This window comes from Podarcis bocagei (genome assembly GCF_964188305.1).
Source record: "Podarcis bocagei genome assembly, chromosome: 12".
NCBI lineage: Eukaryota > Metazoa > Chordata > Lepidosauria > Squamata > Lacertidae > Podarcis > Podarcis bocagei.
In genome coordinates, this window is record NC_138137.1 from 11,363,444 (window position 1) to 11,386,832 (window position 23,389).

The 23,389-nt window shown below is 45.8% G+C and overlaps 2 protein-coding genes across 3 annotated transcripts in view; both read left to right on the forward strand.

The window, feature by feature from the left end:
* Positions 1-1,835: 1,835 nt before the first annotated feature.
* TMPPE (transmembrane protein with metallophosphoesterase domain) lies at positions 1,836-8,041 on the forward strand. The gene is made up of 2 exons (XM_081164772.1): positions 1,836-1,973; positions 6,064-8,041. The coding sequence occupies exon 2, from the start codon at positions 6,199-6,201 to the stop codon at positions 7,531-7,533; it is 1,335 nt and encodes a 444-aa protein (XP_081020898.1). The 5' UTR covers positions 1,836-1,973; positions 6,064-6,198; the 3' UTR covers positions 7,534-8,041.
* The window catches only part of GLB1 (galactosidase beta 1), a 44,255-nt gene continuing 22,710 nt past the window's right edge, over positions 1,845-23,389 (forward strand). Inside the window, exons 1-6 of one of the 2 annotated variants that reach the window (XM_081164602.1) lie at positions 1,845-1,973; positions 14,079-14,249; positions 15,738-15,907; positions 18,331-18,481; positions 21,577-21,637; positions 22,221-22,315. In XM_081164602.1, the coding sequence (XP_081020728.1) occupies positions 15,876-15,907; positions 18,331-18,481; positions 21,577-21,637; positions 22,221-22,315 (339 nt within the window). In that variant the 5' untranslated portion in view covers positions 1,845-1,973; positions 14,079-14,249; positions 15,738-15,875. The remainder of the gene's footprint in view (positions 1,974-14,078; positions 14,250-15,737; positions 15,908-18,330; positions 18,482-21,576; positions 21,638-22,220; positions 22,316-23,389) is intronic. The other variant, XM_081164601.1, reaches the window with a different exon arrangement.

Genomic DNA, 23,389 nt, shown 5'->3' on the forward strand with positions numbered 1-23,389 from the left:
CTTTCCATCTCTGGGAAGTGCTGTTAAAGCGCAGCCACTTCGGGCTGAACCGACGTTCCCAACTCACTCGACATTTTGACTGCGGACATTAAGAATGCTTAGGTTTCAGTGTAGTAATGTTTAGCTGTCTAAGAGGCATGTAGCCTGGAAGAGCACCTCTGTGGATTTCTGCAGAAGGCCCTGTGAAATGTTCATCCTGGTGTGCAGAGGATATGTTTGGTAATCAAGGATTGTTCAGAATTACTTCCCAATTTGGAAGCCTTTGAATCAAATCAAGAATACACTACAGCTGAGTTTCTAGACTGGTGACCGGGAGTGGATTCCAGGCACAGCTGTCAACTGTTCCCTTTTCTTGCAAGGAATCCTATTCGGAATAAGAGAATTTCCCATAAAAAAGGGAAACATTGACAGCTATGCTGCCAGGACCATATAACACTGGTCCTAGAGGATCTTCATTGTCTCCCAGTGCATTTCCAAGCGCAATTCAAAGTGTTGGAGCTGACCTTTAAAGCTCTAAACAGCCACAGCCCAGTATACCAATGGGAGCGTCTCCACCCATTGTTCACTGTTCACCCATTGTTCATTGTTCACTGAGGTCCAGCTCTGAGGGACTTCTGATGGTTCCCTCACTGTGAGAAGTGAGGTTGCAGGCAGCCTCCCATCAGACTTTTAGAATATGGTTACCAGATTTCCCCGTTTCCAGGGGACAGTCCTCGGATTTACAAATCTGTCACCGGACAAAATCCGTCCCTGGATTTCATTCAATGTCCTCAGACTTATATTTTAAGTGTTGTAGATTTAGTAGTAGGGAATGAATGTTGTGTAATTGGTTCAACAGCACAAGACACATCATATGAGGACTTCCGGCGAAGCAAAATGGCGGGCACAACGGCAGCAAGCAGCTCCTAAAGCCAGCCAGAGCCAACTGCGCTACCAGCTGCTAAGACTGCCGCTGTTGAGGGGGAAGCGGGGATGCCCGGCACGTCAACTGGGGAACCGCTGACAGCACCTCGCAACCCAAATTGAGCCAGGAGTGAGAGCACCTGGCCACCCAGCTGACTGCCCAGTGGTGCTCCGGGGCCAGGAAAACCCTGGAGCCAATGCAGGGAGGAGAGGAGGAGAAGGAAGAGAGAGAAAGAGGAAGGAGAAAAAAGAGGGGAGCCCTGACCTTGCTGCGCTGCTGCCACTGCCACTGCCACTGAGGAGAGGTAGGAGAGGACCAGGAGGGCAAGGACACGTGGCTGAGCCCAGGCCTGGTCTGAGCCTACTCCACGGCACCTAGTGCTCCAAGAGAGCAAGCTGGGACCCAGAGGAAGGCCGTGCGACAGAGGAGACCACAGAAGAGAAGATATTACTTCTTAATCTTTTTTTAAAAATAAACTGTTTTCTTTAAAAAAAAAGTATCCCCAGATTCTTTGAAAAAAACATGGTAACCTTATTTTAGAAGATATCTGAAGGCAGCCCTTTATCAGGAAATTTTCAACGTCTGATGTTTTACTATTTTACACACACACACACACACACACACACACACACACACACACAAAGCAATGCAGGAATTTTACTGCTTTCAGTTGCAGAATAAAAATGTGTGCCCCCCCCCCTTCATTGCAATGGTATTTTATTGCAAATGCCTTTTGGGTGATTTACGTCCTTCAAGGGCAGCATCGGCCATGAATAGACGTGATGAAGAAAAATAAAATGAAGCTGGCAAATGGTTTGAAAACCTGCGTCACCTTTTTCCTTTTCCTCCCTCTCCCCTCCCCACCTCTTCTTTCCTTTTTTCCCCGCATTGCAATTGGCTGGTTGGGGGAACCCGAGGCGGAAGCTCCAGTCAGCTGACTCCAAAGTCAGGCGGTCAGAGGGCTGAAGCTGGAACGACCATCCTTTTCCCATCATCTGGGTTTTTTTGGGTTGCCGCAATGTTTGCTCTGCTCTTACTGCAGCTTCTGCATGCGGGATTTGGATCACCTGTAAGTTGATATTGCTGCTGCTATATCCCCCTCCCCATTTCCCCGATCGTAGCCTTGGTTATTTCTTGCGCAGGAGAAAGGCACTCTTTTGCATTTCCGCACTGGGCTCCCCGGAGCAGTGGAGGGTTGTGGGTCTGCTGCGTTATGGTGAGCGCAGTGCAATTCAATTCCACGCACCGCCATCTCTGAATGCAAGTGGGTGGGTCTCCTGTACGATGAGGGCTGGCCGGGTCGGGGGTGTGAAGAACAGGAGGGAACCGAGCCTTAGCAGAGGGATCTGCGAGGACTGCATAAGGTTTTGAGCAGAATTCTGATTGAGGAAGCGCACAGAAAATAGCCAGAGTTGCAAAAGGGTGTGTTTCGCTTCGGCTGCTTTGCTCTGTGTACATGAAAACACCCTTATCTTCGCCTAGCCCAGAGATCCACACAAGATTGAGGCCGTGAGCTCCCAAACAGCGTTACAACACGAATTGCTCCTACTGCTTTTCCTCTGTTGCTGAACTCCCAGAGTGCTCTATAAAACGAATTTACTCCCCTGTCTCTAGCAAAGGAAGGGAGCGAGCCACGAGTGGACTTTGGAAAGCAGGTGACAGGTTGAAAGACTTCCTGTTGCATTTTAAGTGAAATAAATCAATGCTAGCCAGTATCGCATTGTATAAGGGACGGGGTGGCACTGTGGGTTAAACCACAGAGCCTAGGACTTGCCGATCAGAAGGTCGGCGCTTCAAATCCCTGCAACAGGGTGGAGCTCCCAGTGCAAGTAGATAAATAGGTACCGCTCCGGTGGGAAGGTAAACGGCGTTTCCATGCACTGCTCTGGTTCGCCAGAAGCGGCTTAGTCATGCTGGCCACATGACCTGGAAGCTGTACGCCGGCTCCCTCGGCCAATAAAGTGAGATGAGTGCCGCAACCCCAGAGTCGCTCACGACTGGACCTAATGGTCAGGGATCCCTTTACCTTTTACCTTATTGCATTGTATGGTAGTCTGGGAGAGAAGTTCTGGGACCCTTGAGCTTCATGTAATCTCAGGACTTACAAGTGGCTGGGTGGTTTTGCAGCAGGACTGATGGATCAGCAAAACCACGCAGGGGTTGTCAGTTCCCCATGCGCTTTACTAATCCAGAGGTCTAGCTAGGTAGTCTCAACAGACTGACCAATGTAGTTCCAAACACCTTGCTAGGAAGTGCCCCTTCTTTAAGCTGCTCCCCCCCCCCAGCTTCCTATATTGGAACTATGGCTGATTGAGAAACTACCTTTTGGAGTTGCATTCCTTCTTAGTTCTTCACCTGTAAAATGATTTTATGACCCTTTGCACATTCTGTATTTTTTGTGATGTTACATACTTTTAAAAAATTGAGGTAAATTAGGAAACTTTGAAAATACGTTCTACCTAAATTGTCCCATGGCTTTTCCTTTCTAGAATTGCATGTCTGCGATAGATTCTGTGATGTTTTTATATGTTTAATTGTTGGTTAAAATCTGTAGCTTCCACTTTTTAAAATATTGAATTTTGTTTTATTCTTCTGTATTTGTGTAGTCCTCCCTGATTCTTTGGTTCAATTTATTTTATTATTTATTGGATTTATCTACACAGGTCTTTATCATTCTACTGTGTTGAAATATTTAAATAATAATGCAGCTCATTAGGTAAAGGGACCCCTGACCATTAGGTCCAATCGTGGCTGACTCTGGGGTTGTGGTGCTCATCTCGCTTTACTGGCCAAGGGAGCCGGCGTACAGCTTCCGGGTCATGTGGCCAGCATGCTTTCGAACTGCTAGGTTGGCAGGAGCTGGGACCGAGCAATGGGAGCTCACCCTGTCATGGGGATTTGAACCACCAACCTTCTGAATGGCAAGCCCTAGGCTCTGTTCTAATGCAGCTCATTAGCAGTAACATAAAAGGAAGCAAGATATCTGTTCACCTGCTACTTTACATACAGTATGCATTTATTAATCCAGTATGATGTTACCTTTTGCTAGAGGCTATTAGGTGTTGCTGTCACTGATTAGAATAAGCAAGCAGACAGTGTTGTAGTTTTTAACAGCAACCAACTTTGACTCTTAATAGTATTTGATGTTGCACATTGCTATTTCTAGCCAGTTTACATGGACGCAACCTCAGCATAATTTTTTCCTACATTAGTTTTAGGAACAGGAATTGCCGCTTTGTTAGTACAAGTGCATGTTACATTATCTTGCTTTCATGAGCTTTGCTACGGTGGAAAGTATAATTTTGGACAATCCCAAAAAACCATTGGCATGTTTGGGCAAAACAGTAACTAACAAACAACGTTAAGGTCCCCAAAGCATTACGCATGGGAAACAATAGCTTAAACAAAGCATCCTTGTTGAGAAGAGTGGAATCACAATGGCTACAACCATGTCAAAGATCTGAACTTGTGAATTACAAGCATACTCTTGTCTGCTATATTGCCTAATTGTAAGGAGCAGTCTTCTTGTTCAGAGCCGGCCCATCCACGACACTAGATGAGGCAGCCGCCTCGGGCGGCAGAAATGGAAGAGGCGGCGCTCACATGAGCACATCGCCCCACTGCCACTGCAGAAGCAACCCAGGTAAGGGAGGCTTCAGCAGTGGCAGAAGGGCACTTTGTTCTCCTGGAAAGGAACTTAGGAAAGTACTTCTCCTTAAAGAGCAGCACTTTCTGAAGTTCCCCACCCCTCCCTCGGCACAGCCTGGTGAGCAGGCAAGGCTTGAGGAGATGGAGAGGGGCTTCCAGAGCCTTGTGCCCCCTTCCATCATGGGGGCGGCAGGGGAAGTTCCGCCTCAGGCATTGACAGGTCTTAGACAAGCCCTGGTCATGTGCCACAAATGAGACCACAAAAAAGTTCACGATTACAAGATTTTGTCAAGATTATACTGGCCAGGGTGGACAACATAACATTTGTGTTTGTGTGACTGATGTGTTCGTGATGTGTTTTTTTTAAAAGTTTTCTGAGTTTGTGCCATTTGGGATTGTGTTAGCTGATGCTGCAGCTGCTGTGGGACAAAAACATCATGCAGGAACAGGAATTGACTCACCCTGTGTAGCAATCACCCCTTTCCTTTCTCGCCTCACCTAGCTGTGATGTGTCATTTTGGTGCCACTGCTAACCAGGACCATCTGAACAATATGAGATACATTCCTAGAGCATCCATTGTATCTGTATCAGTTTGTGGTGCTGAACCCACAAAATGAGACAATATTTCCGAAAGCTGAGTAAACTTTGAGGGTGGGGACACTACTTATGAACTGCTAGCTGTAGTTGAATTGGTTCAGAGAAGGATCGTTTCTGATTCTTGTGGAAACTGGTTATACACCTGACGCCTATAATTTACAAAGTAAGAATACATTGTGGACATAAATGTGCTGCACAGAGTCGCTGGAGGCCTCTTCTTGGAAGCCGGCTGGTACGCGTGAGTACTTCTGAGCCCCAAGGGAGGACCGAGGGAGGAGATGGCTGAACTCCAGGAAGTGCCACTTTTCTCAAAAAAAAAGTCCTCCCTTGGGGCTCAGAAGTACTCATGCGTACCAGCCGGCTTCTGAGGAGAGGCTTCCAAGGGAGGGAGGGAACATTCCAGAGCCCTGTGGCCAAAAACCACCCCCTTGCTCTTCTGGACCAGATCTCCCTGTTCTGGCCGATGAGCTTCTCAAACGGCACAATAAATGTGGAGGTTTTTGAATCGGACGGTTACACTTTCTGAAGCTCAAAATTCTGCTCCTGCATATGCAGTGATACCTCGGTTGTCAAACGTAATCCATTCCAGAAAACTGTTTGACTTCCAAAATGTTCGACAACCGAGGCGCAATGAGCGGTCGGCAAATTCCATTGAGAAAATGGAGAAATGTGCCTCAGAAGTTGTTCGACTTCCAAGGCGTGTTCAAAAATGGACGCATTCACTTCTGGGTTTTCGGCATTCGTGTTCCAAATCGTTCAGCTTCCAAGATGCTAAAAAACCGAGGTTCCACTGTACTTCTAATTCAACGTGTTTTGAAAATATTTTCAAGACAGTAATAGTTTTTTTAATCATAAAATGTAGTGTCACAATTGCTGTGTGTCATTGGTTCCTTTTTCCTGGTTTCTACACTAGGGAATGTTCTTTATTATCCAGAGCTGATGGTATTACTGGGTTTCAGACCAAGAAATCCCTCCGGAGCTACATTGTTGCCTGCTGGAAAATATTGTAGGAGAACAAGGAAGAATCTGGGACCATTCAAGAATAAAGATGATCTTCAAACAGTTGTCCCTTAAAACTAAGGCTGCAGCAGTTGCTGGAATTGTCTTCTTCTCCATGATAGCATCTCGGACACTTTTGGCTGACAGGATTGAGGAGAAGCGTTTGAGGTGGCTGGTCAGACTGCAGATGTTACTATTTGCTAACGCCCTGATGTTCATAGGATCGCTTCACATATGGAGAAGCCTTGTGACCGTGTTCTACAGATCACCAACTCCCATGTTGTCCTGTTTCACCTTATGGAAAACAGCTGTGTTAATGTTCCTGATTTTGGCACACTCGAGCTTTTTTACAGTTCTGCTGCTTGTTGCAGAGGAACCATATTTATTTTCTTTAGCTGCTCATACCTGCCTTGGAGGGTACATCCTCCTTATATTCTGCCTCTTCGTCCTAGGCTCTTTGGAACAAGTTTATAATCTCTTGCTCCAAAGACAGGCAAAGATGGGCAGTGCCAGTAAAAATGCCAAACTGGCAATAAAGCCAGCTCTAGCGGTTGTGTTGACAGTTGTGTTGACTGTTCTGGGACTCCTCAATGCTTCCCAACCACCTGCAGTGAAGTCAGTAGTGATTCCTCTTCACAAACTGCCACCGTCTATGGACCAGTTGAAGGTGGTCTTGCTTTCAGATATTCACCTGGGGCCAACCATTGGCAAGACCAAACTGGAAATGGTTGTAAAAATGGTTAGGGCCTTGAAACCGGATATCACGGTGATTGTGGGTGACTTGACTGATTCTGACGTGGAAGGCCTTGGGCATGCTGTGAAACCTCTTGGCATGCTTAACTCCCCACTGGGAACTTATTTTGTCACAGGAAACCATGAGTACTATACCTCTGATGTCAACAGTTGGTTTGAAGTGCTGAAATCACTAAACATCCGCCCTCTGCATAATGAGAACGTCAAGATTATGTCCCCCAAGGGTAGGAGCACCGATTGGTTTTGTCTGGCAGGGGTAGACGATATTGAGGCTACTGCTATGCATTACCCTGGCCATGGGATGGATTTAAATAAGGCTCTTGGAGGCTGTGGCACAGATCATGCCATCATTCTTCTTGCCCACCAGCCACTTGCTGCTAAATGGGCTCTCCAAGCTCGGCCAGATATAAATTTGATCTTGTCTGGGCATACTCACGGAGGGCAGATATTTCCTCTGAATATTGCTGCCTATTTCTTGAATCCATTCTTTGTTGGCTTGTACAAGGTCGGACAAAACACTTTTGTGTACGTTAGCCCAGGGACGTTTTATTATGGAATGCCAATGAGATTGGGAAGTAGAGCAGAAATAACTGAGATAATTCTGCGTTCTCACTCAATCAGTATGAAATAATTTATTTCATTTGGCTTGTGCAGTGCATCTTCTTGTTCATAAAATGCCACGATTTCTCTGGGATACTGCTGAGCAGGTACTTAGACCTGCAAGTCATGGAATCTTCTATTACTTCTGTTACCAAGCCCTGTTTTGAAATTAAAGTGGTATCTAAATTAATAAAGAATAATTATAATGAATAAGATGAAGTACAAAATTTAATAGTTTATTGGGATGCTACCTTTGAAACGCCCCTGAAACTTTAATGAAAACTCTGAGAATAGCCTACGTTTGGGGTGTGTAACATTGCCCCAGGTAAGAGACGGTGAAACAACAAGGTTGTGAGATAAGTTGTCAAACCAGAATGTTGTGTTTTTAAAAATTCCCATTATTTTCTGCTTTTGTATGGTGGCACTTTCATATTTATCCAGAGTTCTTGCATTGATTTCTGTATTGGAGTGTTATGTTTTGATCTGTGAATTGCTGTTGAAATTGTTGAAATGCATTAAAAAGATTAAATTAAAACATACTCATTATTGTGGCTGTAATGGGATGATTAGCTGCTTGTGTGTAAAATCGTGCTCCCTCAGAGTTTGTGCGACTCCACAAACCTCTGTGTGTGACAGAGCTCCACAAACATGTCTGCTCTTAGTCACTCGTAGAGTCTGACAGTGGCTGTCTGCGGAAGCGTTTCCAGCAAAGAAGCTCCTTAACGGAAACGCGTCTCCTGGACTCACGGCGTGACAGTTTCCGGCGAGGTGTGGGTCTCCCTATGGGAGACTCAGATACCTCCCCACTGTTTTCGCTGGAAGCGTCTCTGAGCCCTCCCTCCTGCTCGCATTCCCTCAGAGATCCACTCCTCCCCCTGCTGGTTCCTGCCTCAGCTGTTGAGTCTCTTTCTTCCTCCCTGAGACCCTCCACCGCCTGATGCTCCGATGGCAGTTCCCTGACATCCACCTCCCCTCCAGGGCCCCCCTCACCCCCTCCCATTTCCTCTTCCCTGGGAGGTGAAGGGTTAAAACCCCGAAAAGAATCTTCTTCATCTTCAGACGTCTCGAACAATTCCCTCCATCGATCGCCGTCCTGGCTCGCTGAATCCTCCTCCTCTTCGGAATCTGTGAACCCCTCCAACTCCTCTTCCTCGTCGGTGGTGGCAAAGTATTTCCTTCGGAACCTCGCTACAGGCTGAGGTTTGCGTGGGAACCTCTGATGAAAAGTTTCTATTAAAAAATCGTCATTGACATCCTCTGCCCTAACCCAGGTGTTTTCCGACTCCGGTTCCCCTTCCCACATTACCAAATACTCAACTTGATCTCCCTTCCACCTGGAATCGAGGATCTCCGCTACATGGTAGCTGTGTTCCTTCTCCTCCATTGCTGGTCCCCTAGTGACCCTCCCTTCACTGTCCCCTTTATACGGTGACAGCAATGACCTGTGGAAAACTGGGTGCAGCTTCATGTGGTTCGGTAACCGGAGCCTGAAAGCCACTGGGTTGACCTGCTGCATGACTTCAAATGGTCCCAGCCTTTTGGGTCTTAACTTCTTACAACCCCCTTTGAATGGCAACCCTTGGGTTGACAGCCACACCTGGTCCCCCACCCTGATGCTTTCACCTTCCCTTCTGTTTTTGTCTGCCTGCCTCTTATATTCCTCCTTAGCCCTGTTTAAGTTGAGTTGGAGCTGGCGATGGATCGCTTCCATTTCTTCAACGAACTGTTCTGCAGCTGGAATGCTCCAGTTCTCCCCTTCCCCCCCTGGGAAGGCTCTGGGATGGCACCCGTGATTAGCCAAGAAGGGGCTCATCCCCGTGGACACGTTCTCTGCATTGTTGTAGGCAAATTCTGCCAACGCCAGCTTCTCCACCCAATCATTCTCTCTGTCATTCACATAACACCTCAAATATTGCTGGAGAACACCATTAGCTCTTTCCGCCTGCCCGTTGGTTTCTGGATGACGGGCCGTTGAGAAATTAACCTCAACATGCAGTAAGCTCATGAGCTTCCTCCAGAACCTGGAAGTAAATTGTTTCCCTCGGTCTGAAACCACCCTCAAGGGGGCGCCATGCAACCTAAACACATTTTCTACAAACAATTTGGCTGTTTCTTCTGCTGTGACCGCATGTGAGCAGGCTATAAAGTGGGCCATTTTGGTTAACAGGTCTACCACAACCATGATGGCTGTTTTCCCTCTAGACCTTGGCAGATCAGTCATAAAATCTATGGCCACTGCTTCCCACGGTCTTTCAGGTGTGGGTAGTGGTTCTAATAAACCTGCTGGTGCCCGCCTCTCCCCCTTGGCTCGTTGGCATTGTTCACACCCTCTCACATACTCCCGCACATCTTCCCTGACCTTGGGCCACCAAAATTCCCTGGTAACCAGCCACATGGTTTTGTGTTGCCCAAAATGCCCTGCTGTGGGGCTATCGTGCAGTTGCTTGAGTACCTTCTCCCTCAATTCCCCTTCGGGTATATATAACGCTCCCTTGTAGTACAATGCCCTGTTTCTCTCCTCAAAACCCCCGGGTTTGTCTGTCTCCCTCCTGAGACCCCTGAGTTTGTCCTGGGCGTAATCATCATGCACCGTACCCTCTACCAACTCCCTTTGCCCCACCAATGCCGCCCCACACACCCAGCGGTCCTCTGGAATGACATGGGTCTCTTCGGGTGCTCCCTCCCCCTCCAAATATTCAGGTTTGCGTGAGAGAGCGTCCGCCCTAACGTTCTCTGGGCCTGGCACGTAACAAATCTCAAAGTTAAATTTGGAGAACTCCTGGGCCCATCTCAACTGCCGTTGGTTGAGCACTCGCGCAGTTCTCCAATACTCTAGATTCTTATGGTCCGTGCACACTTGCACCTTATGTTGTGCACCAATTAGCAGGTGCCTCCATTTCCGGAAAGCCTCATGAATAGCAAGAAGTTCCCGGTCGTACACCGTGTAGTTCCTCTCGGATTTGTTCAGCTTTCGCGAAAAGAAGGCACACGGTCGCCACTCTGACTCCTCCTTCCCCGACTGCAGAAGAAGCACCGCCCCTATGGCTCTGTCAGATGCGTCTGTTTCGACCCTCAGCTTCTTTCGTAAGTCCACATGCAGAAGTTGTTCTTCCGAGGCGAAGGCCCTCTTCAGTTCCTCAAACGCTCGCTCCGCCTCCGCCGTCCATACAAACTTCTTTTTACTGCTGAGACAGTCCGTAATGGGCGCCGTCAGGTGGGCGAAGTTTCGGATGAACTTACGATAAAAGTTTCCAAACCCTAGGAACCTCTGCACATCCTTCTTGGTTTTGGGTGTTTTCCAGTCCAGCACTGCCTGCACCTTACCGGGATCCATGGCCAATCCCTTGTCTGACAGGCGGTACCCCAGGAATTCCACCTCCTTGGTATGAAACTGACACTTCTCCAGTTTCACCCACAGCCTGTTGGCTTGCAGCCTGCTCAACACTTCTCTGACGTCTCTCACATGTTGCTCCTCATTCTCCGAATACACCAACACATCATCTAGGAAGGCAACGCAATTCTTGTAGAGCAAAGGACCCAGTACGTGGTTCATAAAAGATTGAAAGCACGCTGAGCCGGCTTGTAATCCAAAAGGCATAACGAGATATTCAAATGCCCCCAAAGGGGTAAACATGGTGGTTTTCCATTCATCCCCTTTCCTTATACGTATCAGGTTGTACGCCCCCCTTAGATCCAGCTTTGTAAAAATCTTTCCCTTCCTCACCCTGGTCAAAATATCATCAATCCTGGGCATAGGGAAAGTCACTGGTTCAGTCACTGCATTTAACCTCCTAAAATCACATACAAGTCTCGGCTTGTCCGTGTGCTTTTTATCCACAAAAAACACTGGGCTACCCCCCGCTGCTTTGGACTCTCTGATGAAGCCCCTCTTCAGGTTCTTGTCAATAAATTCTCGCAACTCCTGCATTTCTCTGTCTGACATGGCATACAACTTGCCCACAGGAAGCTGTGCTCCAGGGAGTAGATTGATCTGGCAATCAAAGGGCCTATGAGGGGGTAGTTGGTCAGCTTCCTTCTCACTGAACACATCGCTGAGATCTGCATACTGTGGTGGTACCTTCACCTTCTCCAATACTTCTGTCCCTGCTAGGGTGGCTTGGGCCCCTGCTGAACCCTTTTCCCCTTTGCAGTGTTCTAAGCAATGTGCTGAACCAAAGGAAACCACTCTTTGATGCCAGCCCACCAGCGGATCATGTAGCGCTAGCCAGCTCATTCCCAAAATAATGGGAGCGCCTCCCAAGGTGGCCACATTAAACGCTATCAGTTCTGTGTGCCTTGCCACCCTCATTATCATTGGGACGGTCTGCAAGCTGACTCCTCCTCCCAACAACTCCCTGCCATCGATCGTGGTCACCTGCAGGGGGTTGCTTAAAGGGAGCGTCTGTATCTGGTGTTCAGCAGCAAACTCCTTGCTCATAAAATTGCAGGAGCTGCCTGAGTCCAACAGCGCCTTTATTTTTAGGGGGTGTCCATTTTGCAGCTCTAGCGACACATCAATAACTAGAGCAGGTTGAGGAGCTTCTGGCACGGGCACTTTCACTGCTCTTTGGCCTGGCTGCAGTGCCCCGACTGTGGCAACCAGGCGTTGGCTTTTACCTGCTCCGTTTCTCCCTGCTCTCCTCCCTCAACAGCTCCCACCATCCCTTGCCATTCCTTCCTCTGGGGGCAGACTCTGGCAAAGTGGCCTGGCTGTTGGCAGAGATAGCATTTCCGGGCGCCTTTTCCCTCCTTCTTAACCCCCTCACTGGGTTTTGAAAATGCGCGCGCGCGCGCTGTTCCGATTTCCATCGGCTCTGCCGGCGGGAAAGCTGGCTCAGGAATGTCTGGAATGCGGAACTCCTTCCAACGTTCCCCTCTCCCTTCCCGCCTCTCCAAGGCTCTTGCCTCCTGACGCGCTCCTATGGTCAGCGCAGATTTGGTCAGCTGATCCATAGACACCGCCCTGGGGCTCCGGGACAGCTCGTCTTTCACAGCCGAAGAAAGACCTTCTTCAAATAGCATCTGAATAGGTGCCGCCGATAAATCCCAACCCAGTCTGTGAATCAGCATGGTAAACTCAGTCCAGTACTCACGGACAGATCGGCTTCCCTGCTTGCAAGCCATTAGCTGTCTGCGCACCACCCCTTCCTCAATATCGCTGGAAAACATGATATCCATTGCTCTAAAGAACTTCATCGTGTCCTTTAGGACGTCATTGTGCGTTGCCATTAGGGGTCGAACCCAGTCCCGCGCCCCTTTCTCAAGATGCCCAATTACGAAAGCAACTCGCGATTCCTCATCAGGGAACTCATCGAACTGCACATTAATGGCATATTGCATCTCTGTCCTAAAGGCATGGTAATCCTTGGGGTCCCCCCCAAACTTCTGCACCAATCCTGGTACCTTTCTGGGGAACTGAGTGGCTCTCCCCTTCTTGTCTGCATCCTGAGCCCTTCTCTCCTCAAGCCTCGCCGTCTGCAGCGCAAGTTGGACTTCCAACGCTCGGTACCTTTCTTCCAAGCTTGGACCAGCGCCAACTCCTGCTCCTCCGGTTCCGGCTGGTTCGCTCATGATGCTTTCTCCTGCACAGGCAGCGTACAGAGACTGTCAGACTGCTGTAATGGGATGATTAGCTGCTTGTGTGTAAAATCGTGCTCCCTCAGAGTTTGTGCGACTCCACAAACCTCTGTGTGTGACAGAGCTCCACAAACATGTCTGCTCTTAGTCACTCGTAGAGTCTGACAGTGGCTGTCTGCGGAAGCGTTTCCAGCAAAGAAGCTCCTTAACGGAAACGCGTCTCCTGGACTCACGGCGTGACAGTTTCCGGCGAGGTGTGGGTCTCCCTATGGGAGACTCAGATACCTCCCCACTGTTTTCGCTGGAAGCGTCTCTGAGCCCTCCCTCCTGCTCGCATTCCCTCAGAGATCCACTCCTCCCCCTGCTGGTTCCTGCCTCAGCTGTTGAGTCTCTTTCTTCCTCCCTGAGACCCTCCACCGCCTGATGCTCCGATGGCAGTTCCCTGACAGTGGCTTTTGGTGTGTTGTGTATTGCTGCTTCTGCTTTGTGTATTGTGACCTACTCTGAACACAATCTCCTTTTGTGGAAAGTGGTATACAAATTAAAAGAAGACTCAGATCTAGCCCTGACTACAAAGAGGCGTCTCTTCCCCAGCAACATACATTCAACTTATTACTAAACTGAAAACTATGGAGAGACCTGGTCTGCATAGAGATATTGGATATTGGATTCTTGTCTCATGACATATGCTAAAGCTATTTTTAGTCGCCTGCTTACTATCCCTTGCTTTTCCCCCACAGGACTAAGTGTAATTGTTAACAGTCCAACAGTTTACCATACCCATTGAGTCAATCACCCATCTCCTACTTCTGAGAAAAACCCCACCCCACCCTCCCACTATATATAAGGGTCTAGTGACTTCTCTTTCAGTGTATCTGAAGACGTGTGCATGCACACAAAAGCTTATACCCAGAACAAACTTAGTTGGTCTCTAAGGTGCTACTGGACGATTTTTTAATTTTTAAAATTTTTATTTATTCTGTACCTGCTCATCCCAAGTGGACCTTGCGGTAGGATTGCTATCTTGTCATGCTGTGGAAGAACTAAGTCATGCTGTGGAAGAACTTAAATGAGACTGTTTTGGTGGAATTAAAATCTTATTTTAGTACATGACCACAGGAAAGAACTTGCAACTTCTGCCTGAAATAGAGAAGTACGGTAGAGTGATTAGTAAGTAGATATTTAATTATATAGCACTGTCCATGTGCATGGTGGTGGATGGAATGCAAGAGGAGGACAGGTCTCTGACTTGAGTTTACAGTCTAAAAATCAGTACAGGGATCAACAAAGAAAGCAGAGTCGGGGAAATGGTGAAGCAATCTGTGATTATTTCAGTTATGTTTATGCTTAGCTACCTGTAGGGCATGGGAACTAGGAGATTGTTCCAAAGATGTCATAGAAAAGTTGGCTTTTAAACCATGAGAGGTGGCATCAGGCAGGTGTTCTGAGAAATGGGTTCAAGCTAAACTGGGCAGCGAGGGCGGGGCTTTTAAGGCTGGTGGGATGTGAAGATCAAGACATAAAAAGATCAGGGTTGGGAGAGAGAGGACAGCTAATATAGACCTAAAGGCATGCACCTATAGAATAGGGTAATGAAAGAAAAATATTAAAATAAGAGGGTTGAAAGAAAAAGCGGAAGGTAGCAATGTACAGTGGTACCTCAGGTTACAGATGCTTCAGGTTACAGACGCTTCAGGTTACAGACTCTGCTAACCCAGAAATAGTATCTTGGGTTAAGAACTTTGCTTCAGGATGAGAACAGACGTGTGGTGGCAGCAGGAGGCCCCATTAGCTAAAGTGGTACCTCCGGTTAAGAACAATTTCGGGTTAATAATGGACCTCCAGAACGAATTAAGTTATTAACCCGAGGTACCACTGTAATTCTTTTTTTAAAAAAAGAAATGCTGATTTTGTAGAGATAATTGATTTATAGATGTTTCTTTTAGGATTGAATAGTTCAGTGCTGGTACACAAAGCTAATGATTTGGCAGAAATAATTATGCCGGGGCTTTCGTGTCCAGTGTAACATTTGGGGGGGGGCTGCATGCTCCCCACTCCTGCTGTAAAGGTTAAAATAGTAGTTCTGGTAATGTTTTATCAGCACGGCGGTGCGTTTTGGGTCTTGTATCTGCGGTGGTCAGTTCTGAATTGTTACAGTGCTGTTACTATTTTGTATTAAACGAATAAATTCTAGACCGGAGGTGGCAAAATGTTGGTTAGAGGAAAGCGTGCCTCCCTCTCCTAGCATGGAAGGCCCATGTCTCTGCTTGTGTTAAAAAATAAAATAAAATAAAAATTGATTTAGGATTAAGATATGTTGAATTGTAGAATACTATGGGTTGAGATTATGATGAAAAGGAAGGAAGTTAGTAATTTGAATTAGTTAATTGTATTAGAAAATGAGTATTGGAAAATTGCTAAAATGAGATTTAATGAAAATCAGTTAGGAAGGATGTGAGGAAGTCACTTAACAATGGAAATTAGCTTGGATTTGGATTGGAAGAAATTGTCTATGTTTGTTTGTTTTCTATATGTTTTGTTTCTTATGTTATGTTGCATTTGTTAAATATTTGGAAAATCAATAAAAAAAATTGGGGGGGGGGAATTATGTTCTTTCCCGAAAGCTAAAGCTCCTGTCCACCTAACATATCTTCACAGGTCACATCCCAGAGAAGCTTTGGGATCGATTATGCCCACAACTGCTTCCTCAAGGATGGGAAACCATTCCGTTACATCTCGGGCAGCTTCCATTACTCCCGAGTTCCCCGGTACTACTGGAAAGACCGCCTCTTGAAGATGAAGATGGCAGGTCTTGATGCCATCCAAACGTAGGTAGCAAGAGTGGTTCTCAGGCAACCATTAAAAGGGGTGAGGCATCCTCTGAAGATAACGATATATTGACTTCATTGGCAAAGAGCCAGAAGGTGTAGCAATACATGAAACTCACTATAATTGTAGGAGAAAAATTGGCTGGAGTCCAGTTCTCGAGAGATGTTGCCCGTTTCCCAACTAAAAGGTAGCCAGGAACACATTCTGAAAGCGGTGTAATACAGTTGTTTACTCTTGACTTCCGTTTATTCCAGAGCAAGGTACTGCTACCTAAAATGAGCAGATATATACCGTATTTTTCGCCCCATAGGGCGCACCTGGTTTTTTTTTGGGGGGGGGATAAAGAAAAAAAAATTATTTCCCCCCCAGGCGCAGGGCTGGGGCAGGGGAAGCCCGAGCTTCCCCAGCCCCCAGAACAGGCTGCTATCTGCAAGCCTAGGGAGCCCGGCGGGAAGTCGCGCCAGTCTCCCCAGCCTTGCGGATATCTTCCCGGGGCGCGTGGCTCAGCGCACCCCAGGCTTCGGGCTGCAGGCAGCTCCTACCGCCAGCCTCCAAACGAAGTCGGGGAACAGCGGGAAGGTGCGCTCCGCCTCCCCGCTGTCCCCCGAGCTTGTGGGGCTGGCGGTGGGGAGAAGCGCTGCTTTCCCCACCGCCAGCCTCCAAACCAGGTCAGGTTTGGAGGCTGCTATCCGCAAGCCTTGGGAGCCCGACAGGAACACCTGCGGAGCTCCCAAGGCTTGCGGATAGCTTCCTGAAGCCTGGAGAGCGAGAGGGGTCGGTGCGCACCGACCCCTCTCGCTCTCCAGGCTTCAGCGAAAGCCTGCATTCGCCCCATAGGACGCACACACATTTCCCCTTCATTTTTGGAGGGGGAAAAGTGCGTCCTATAGGGCGAAAAATACGGTATGTGCATCCAGCTTATTGCTTCTGCCTTCCTTGTGCTGTGGCAGTTCAAGATGTATTGGCGCAGTCATGCATTTCTGCCTATTTGCTTCTTAAGGGGGGAAAAAAGCAGAACAGTATGCTGTGCTTTAAAGTAAGTCAAAACGCTTCTCCGGGGTAAAAGTTGCTTTCTGCAACTTGCATAAACTGCAAATTAACAAAAGTTGGATGCACTTGATCATTCTGCTTATTATTATTATGACATGGGGAAATTCTATGCTATCTATCAAGATTTACCAAGCTTTGCCCATTTGTTCTCCAGACTATTTTTGCAGCTTCAACAACTAGAAACTTGCTGCATCAAAAAGAAACAGTACAGTGGTACCTCAGGTTACATATGCTTCAGGTTACATACGCTTCAGGTTACAGACTGTACTGGTGTTCGTGTGACACTGAATTCTATGCCCCATCACCTTTCCTTGGTGACAGATTTTGTTCTGATACCTTCTCCATGAGTAACGGCATTCTTATTTAGAGCAGATATAATGACAAACCTTTTTTAGTGTTATGCTTTTGTGAAAGCCTTGCCGCTTTTGCATCTCTAAAACAGCAATATCCCTATCAACAGCAATATCCCTCCCAAAGTGTGATTCTAAGATAGAGCCACCAGAGAGAGCTAGATTCGTGCTCTGACATGCTGAAAAGCTTGTCAGAAGTAGCCAGCAGCACAATCGCTTCATCATGCATGAGAAAAGCACAGTCTGTACTAGGGGCCAGCAATCTTTTTCAACCGTGGGCCAGTCCACCATCTCCCAGACCATGTGAGGGGCCGGACTTTATTTTTTGGGGGGGAAATGAACGATTTCCTATGCCCCACAAATAACCCAGAGATGCATTTTAAATAAAAGCACACATTCTGCTCATGTAAAAACACCAGGCAGGCCCCACACATAACCCAGAGATGCATTTTAAATAAAAGGACACATTCTACTCATGTAAAAACACGCTGATTACTGGACCCAATTGAGAAGGCGGCCCAATTGAGAAGGCGATTGGGCCGCATCCAGCCCCTGGGCCTTAGGTTGCCAACTCCTGGTCTATACTGAAAGGTTCTCCTGCACGAGCCTTGTCAAAGCGAATGGCAACTGTACAAAAGCTTTGCTCATGTTAGAGAACTTTCCCCCGAGTTGTGTTAAGAATCTACGGAAAAACAAATCATTTAGCTTGGATCCAAGGAGCCACAAGCAGAGGAAAAAGTACTGTGTGCAGTTCTGTGCACGGAAGCACAAATCAAAACACACAAGCATGGTGCACAATTAAGAGGGAGAGGCATGCTTTTGACATGCAGGAGAGTCTTTGCATGAATTCCCACCCAACTCTGAACCCTCTGGTGCAAAGGCCTGTTCATGCATTCAGAAAAAGGAACACCTGCACTTCATATCCCACCTGGCTGTTAGCTGAAATTCCTTCAGGTGCAATTATATTGCTGCTTGTGTCATTTTTGTAATTCTAACGTAAGAGGCGTATGTGGTATTTGCAGGTATGTCCCGTGGAACTTTCACGAAGTTGAGCCAGGAGTTTACAACTTCGCTGGTGATCGAGACCTTGAGAGTTTCCTGCGGCTTGCCGATGAGATTGGCTTGCTCGTCATCCTGAGGGCTGGGCCATATATATGTGCAGAATGGGACATGGTAAATATTTATCCTCATTTGTTGGTGGGGAGGCCAGAGGGCATTGCACGAGAGGACGTGTTCTCCCACGCTTTCCAGTGTATTGCAAAAAGTCTGATCTTTTGCAGAAGCAGTTGTGTTGCAGGTTTGCTGCGCAAGCTTTCCCAATTGGCTATAACTGCACAGCCTGAATTTGCCAGGGTGGGATAGAATCCCAATAATAATAATAATAATAATAATAATAATAATAATAATAATAATAATAATAACAACAACAATTAATAATAATAACAATTAATAATAATAATAATAATAATAATAATAATAATAATAATAATAATAATAATAATTTATTATTTATACCCCGCGCATCTGGCTGGGTTTCCCCAGCCACTCTGGGCAGCTTCCAACAGAATATTAAAATACAATAGTCTATTAAACATTAAAAGCTTCCCTAAACCCAAGAATAGTGACAGTCTGGAAACGCTCTTGGTTTTCACGTTTGACTGACATTCACAAGATACTGGACGTGGAATACCGTGATGCCCTAAATGCAGCTTCTCTGCTCATTTCCATCCCAAAACTGGTCCAATCCCACCTGCTCCTTCAACTATAGTCTTGGTTCAGTTCCTTGGCCATGCTGGAGTCCAACAAAAAGAAGAAAATCAAGAAAAGCCATTTTAAAATATGGTGGTTTTAAGTCAATACAGTGGTGCCTCGCAAGACGGAAAACTCGCTAGACGAAAGAGTTTTCCGTTTTGGAGGTGCTTCGCAAAACGAATTTCCTATGGGCTTGCTTTGCAAGACGACAATGTCTTGCGAGTTCCTGCGGGTTTTTTTCCCTTTCCCCCCCTTTTTCTAAGCCGCTAAGCCGCTTATCAGCTGATCCGATAAGCCGATAAAAGCCGCTAATAGCGCTAATCCGCTAATCCTTCAATGGGCTTGCTTCGCAAGACGAAAAAACCGCCAGACGAAGAGAATCACAGAACGGATTCTTTTCGTCTTGCGAGGCACCACTGTATTGGAATCAGTGCTTATATAGTTGCTTATATGAGTTTGGGTGCTAGGATTTTCCTGCATAATGTGATGCTATCATCAATCATGGTATTGAGCAGTAGGGCTGGGCGATATCTGGTTTTCAACATCGTGATGTATCACCAGCTAAACATCAGAATACTCCAGTATATATCACAATGCCTGAAATAAGGATGGAGCTATGTAGAGGCATTGGCTGGCTTCACGGTTTTCCCCACATTGTGATTTTTGCATAGCGCGCGCGCACACACACACACACACACACACAGTATATTGCCAGGTCAAAAATTATGAAACCAATATACTGAAATGGACTTCAAACCAGTTTTGGAAGATAAGTTAATATATCACCCAGCTCTAACACCCATCATGATTTGTGATATATTGCCAAGTCAAAAACTATGAAACGGATATAATGATATTATATGGTATTATATATGATATTATATTCAGACCAGTTTTGGAAGATAAATTAAAATATCTCACCCAGCCCTATTTGGCAGATTTTAAAGGATGTGATCTTGATAATGTCAAAGGGAGCAGAGGCTGGGCCATCTATCAAGATTTTACCAATCTTTGCCCATTTGTTCTCCAGACTATTTTTGCAGGGTCAGCAACTAGAACCTTGCTGCATCAAAAAGAAACAGTACTGGTTCTCGTGTGACGCTGAATTCTATGTCCCATCACCCTTCCTTGGTGACAGATTTTGTTCTTCTACCTTCTCCATGACCTGCTCCTCAGTTCTGCTCCACTTGCCCCTGATAGATTTTTAAGACCCACTTAGTACCAAACATGGAAGGGGCTGTTTGACCAAAGCCTTCCTTACATCGGTTGCATGGCAGTGCCCACAAAGCGGCAGCAGCGGGTTCCCTGCAAGATCTCACGAGACCTTGCGAGATTTGGGCAACATATTGGTGAAAGCTGGCGCCACTTCGCCGGTGGCAGAGGAGAGGTGCCTCTTAGGCTTCTGCTGCCCAAGGTGGCAGCTTCAGCCTGCTTCGTGTGTGTGCCGGCCCTGATACCACGCCCCTCAAAGTGTCGTGCTGTGCCACCTCTGAGGGTATGGAGCCATTTGGATGGCCCTCAAAATCCTTTGAAGAGGCCACTGTCCATTTGGGTGAAGGTGGTGCAACACAACTCTGCTGGGGGCAGAGCCATGGCTTCATGTTGAATTTAGGGTTCTTTTACCCAGCTCTGAGCACTAGGTCAGGCAGCTCATACACCTGCATTGTTAAGTAGTAGATGAGGACTGTGAATTCAGCATAGTAACCCCAAGATTGTGAAACTCCTCCCAACTGAGATTAGAAAGGTTCCTTCCTTCCTGCACGTCACATGCATGACTAAGACTTCCTTCTTCCTCCAGGCATTTTAAAATAATGTTTGTTTTGATGATAATAATAAAAAATTGCCTCATTGTCCCGCTTTCTGTGGATTGTCTTAATGTACACCACTTAGAGTTAATTTGGATATGCAGAAAATATTAAAAATAAATTTAAGGAATTTAAGGAACCACAGAAATAGGGGGAAGGAAGTCAAGTTTTGAAATGTTAAAATGTCTGTAAAATTATTGAAATGTACAAACCTGAAAATCATAAATTATACACACACACACACACACACACACATATATATATAAATATAAAATGAACTCTGATGACAAAAAATGTACACCACTAGAAATTTGAATAATTAAATTAAATTATAAATATATAAATATATAAATTATATATAAATTATATACACACACACATAGAGGGAGGGGCAAGATGGCACCGGTAAGAGCAGCCCTGCTCTAAGCTCCATGCTAGTAGTGTAGTTTTTATCAGTTTTTAACAGTTTTATTAATTTCATATAAATAAATATAAAATGAACTCTGATGACAAAAAATGTACACCACTTAGAAATGTGAAAAATTAAGGAGTATAAAAATGCCTTAAATGAACAAATAATACTATTCCTGCTGGCTGGCTATTATAGTAGATGCTTCCAGCGGGTGGAAATCCATATATTTTCTGAGGCAAGTATCTTTATATGGTTTTGCTTTCCAAGTATATTTTATAGTTTTCTTTTTTCCTTTCTAGGGAGGTCTACCTGCCTGGCTATTAGAAAAAGAAACCATCGTCCTTAGATCTTCTGATGCAGGTAACGAGTTCAAGAAAATGCGCAGTGTTGAATATGATTACTTAAGACGACCTTGCTAGAAGTCAAATGTGAAGTTCATACCTGTGAGCCGGTTGTTATCCTCCCTCCCCCATGTGCCCATGTGATCTCATGGCTTACCTCAGGTATGTGATTAAGTAGAGAAAGGTAACTTTATAGTTCTCTAGCCTATATCCAGGGATAGTTGAAATGATGGCATGAAGGGGGGCAAATGGAAGACACACCTTGAATGTGTGAATCAGCCCATAAAATGCTCTTTACACATTTTGGGGGAGCAGTGATGGAAGAGTTTAAGAGACAAGCAAGGGCTACTCCCATTTTTGAGCATCTAAACCATGACTGTAACTCAGTTCTGGCCCACACTTTAAGCAAAACATGGAGGTTTTTGGTTTGGCAGAGAGCTGAAGTAAAGAGAAACATGGCGGCCTTCATGTTAGCAATGCCAGGAATTTGAATGATTTGCGTACGTTTAATTATTTTATAGACATTCAAGAACTAAGCAACGGGGAAATAAACAACTTTTGCATAAAACAATTAATAACTTTCAACTTTTCTATTTTTCCAGATTACTTGGCAGCTGTAGAAAGATGGATGGGGGTCTTACTACCAAAGATGAAGGTTCATCTTTACCAGAACGGAGGCCCAATTATTATGGTGCAGGTAAAATTATGAAATTGAAATAAATACATGCATGGAATTTCCTATAATATACATAAAAATGAAAAAAAAAAAACCACGAAAACCTGAATGCTGTTAGTGCCAAGAATTAGGAATAAAGATCTTATTTATTGAACATGGCGAGAACGACCATAGCCAGTACATGGAGAACATTGCAACTGTTGACCATGGATAAGTGGTTTCAAGCAGTCTGGCAGACAGCTTTGTTGGAAAAGCTAACATGGAAACTGCAGATAGCAAGAGGCCAAAAGAAAAACGATAACTTCTATACAGTATGGGGCGATTTTATTGAACACACAGGTAGTGGGGCCCATAGGGGAGTAGTGTTTGGGGTGGGTAACGCAGTTTGGAATACATGAAGCATATGTTTTAACCTTTCAGATTAAATGTGTTCCTTCCTTTTAATGAGATTGGACCACACAATGTGTTATTTTATGGTTTTTAAGATTATGAGAAATATATGCTACTTCAAAATTTAAAAAACAAGCAAGAAACTGTCCTCTTGAGAATGTGGGCCACACCGCCTCATTCCTACAATTTATTTCATTCATATATGTTTAGATCTCATTGAACAAATGGCTCACTTGCACATAGTGGCATCTAGATGGTTAGGATACTTCGCAGTGTGTTTGAGCCCTAAATTAACATACACCTAATCTAAGACTCTGGTGAGTAAAGAAGACAGAAGAGGGACTATTTCTACCTATCCTCTCAACCTCAAAATGGAGGACTCAGAATGTGGTTAAGCTGCTTCCAGGCAACCCAGGAAGTTGAAACTTGCTCTAACAGCAGCCTACGTTTCACTGATTACTAGGAAAGCCTTAAAAAATGGAGCATTTTTGCATCTAATAGTCAAAACCTGAGACACAAAGTTTTCCTCACCAGAGGGCCATCACTCCAGCACATATTGAGCCTAGCAGAACGTGGAGTGTTTGGTTATGAGACTCCATTGGTTTTCCACACACTTCAGGCCGACCAAGGCTACAATCCTATATACGCATTTTCTCAAAAGTAAATATCATTGGCATGCATAGGTTTGCAGAGAGAGTTTAAAGA

Bases quoted from the DNA above. Each gene is read 5' to 3' on its own strand.
- TMPPE (XM_081164772.1), top strand. From the start codon at position 6,199: ATGATCTTCAAACAGTTGTCCCTTAAAACTAAGGCTGCAGCAGTTGCT.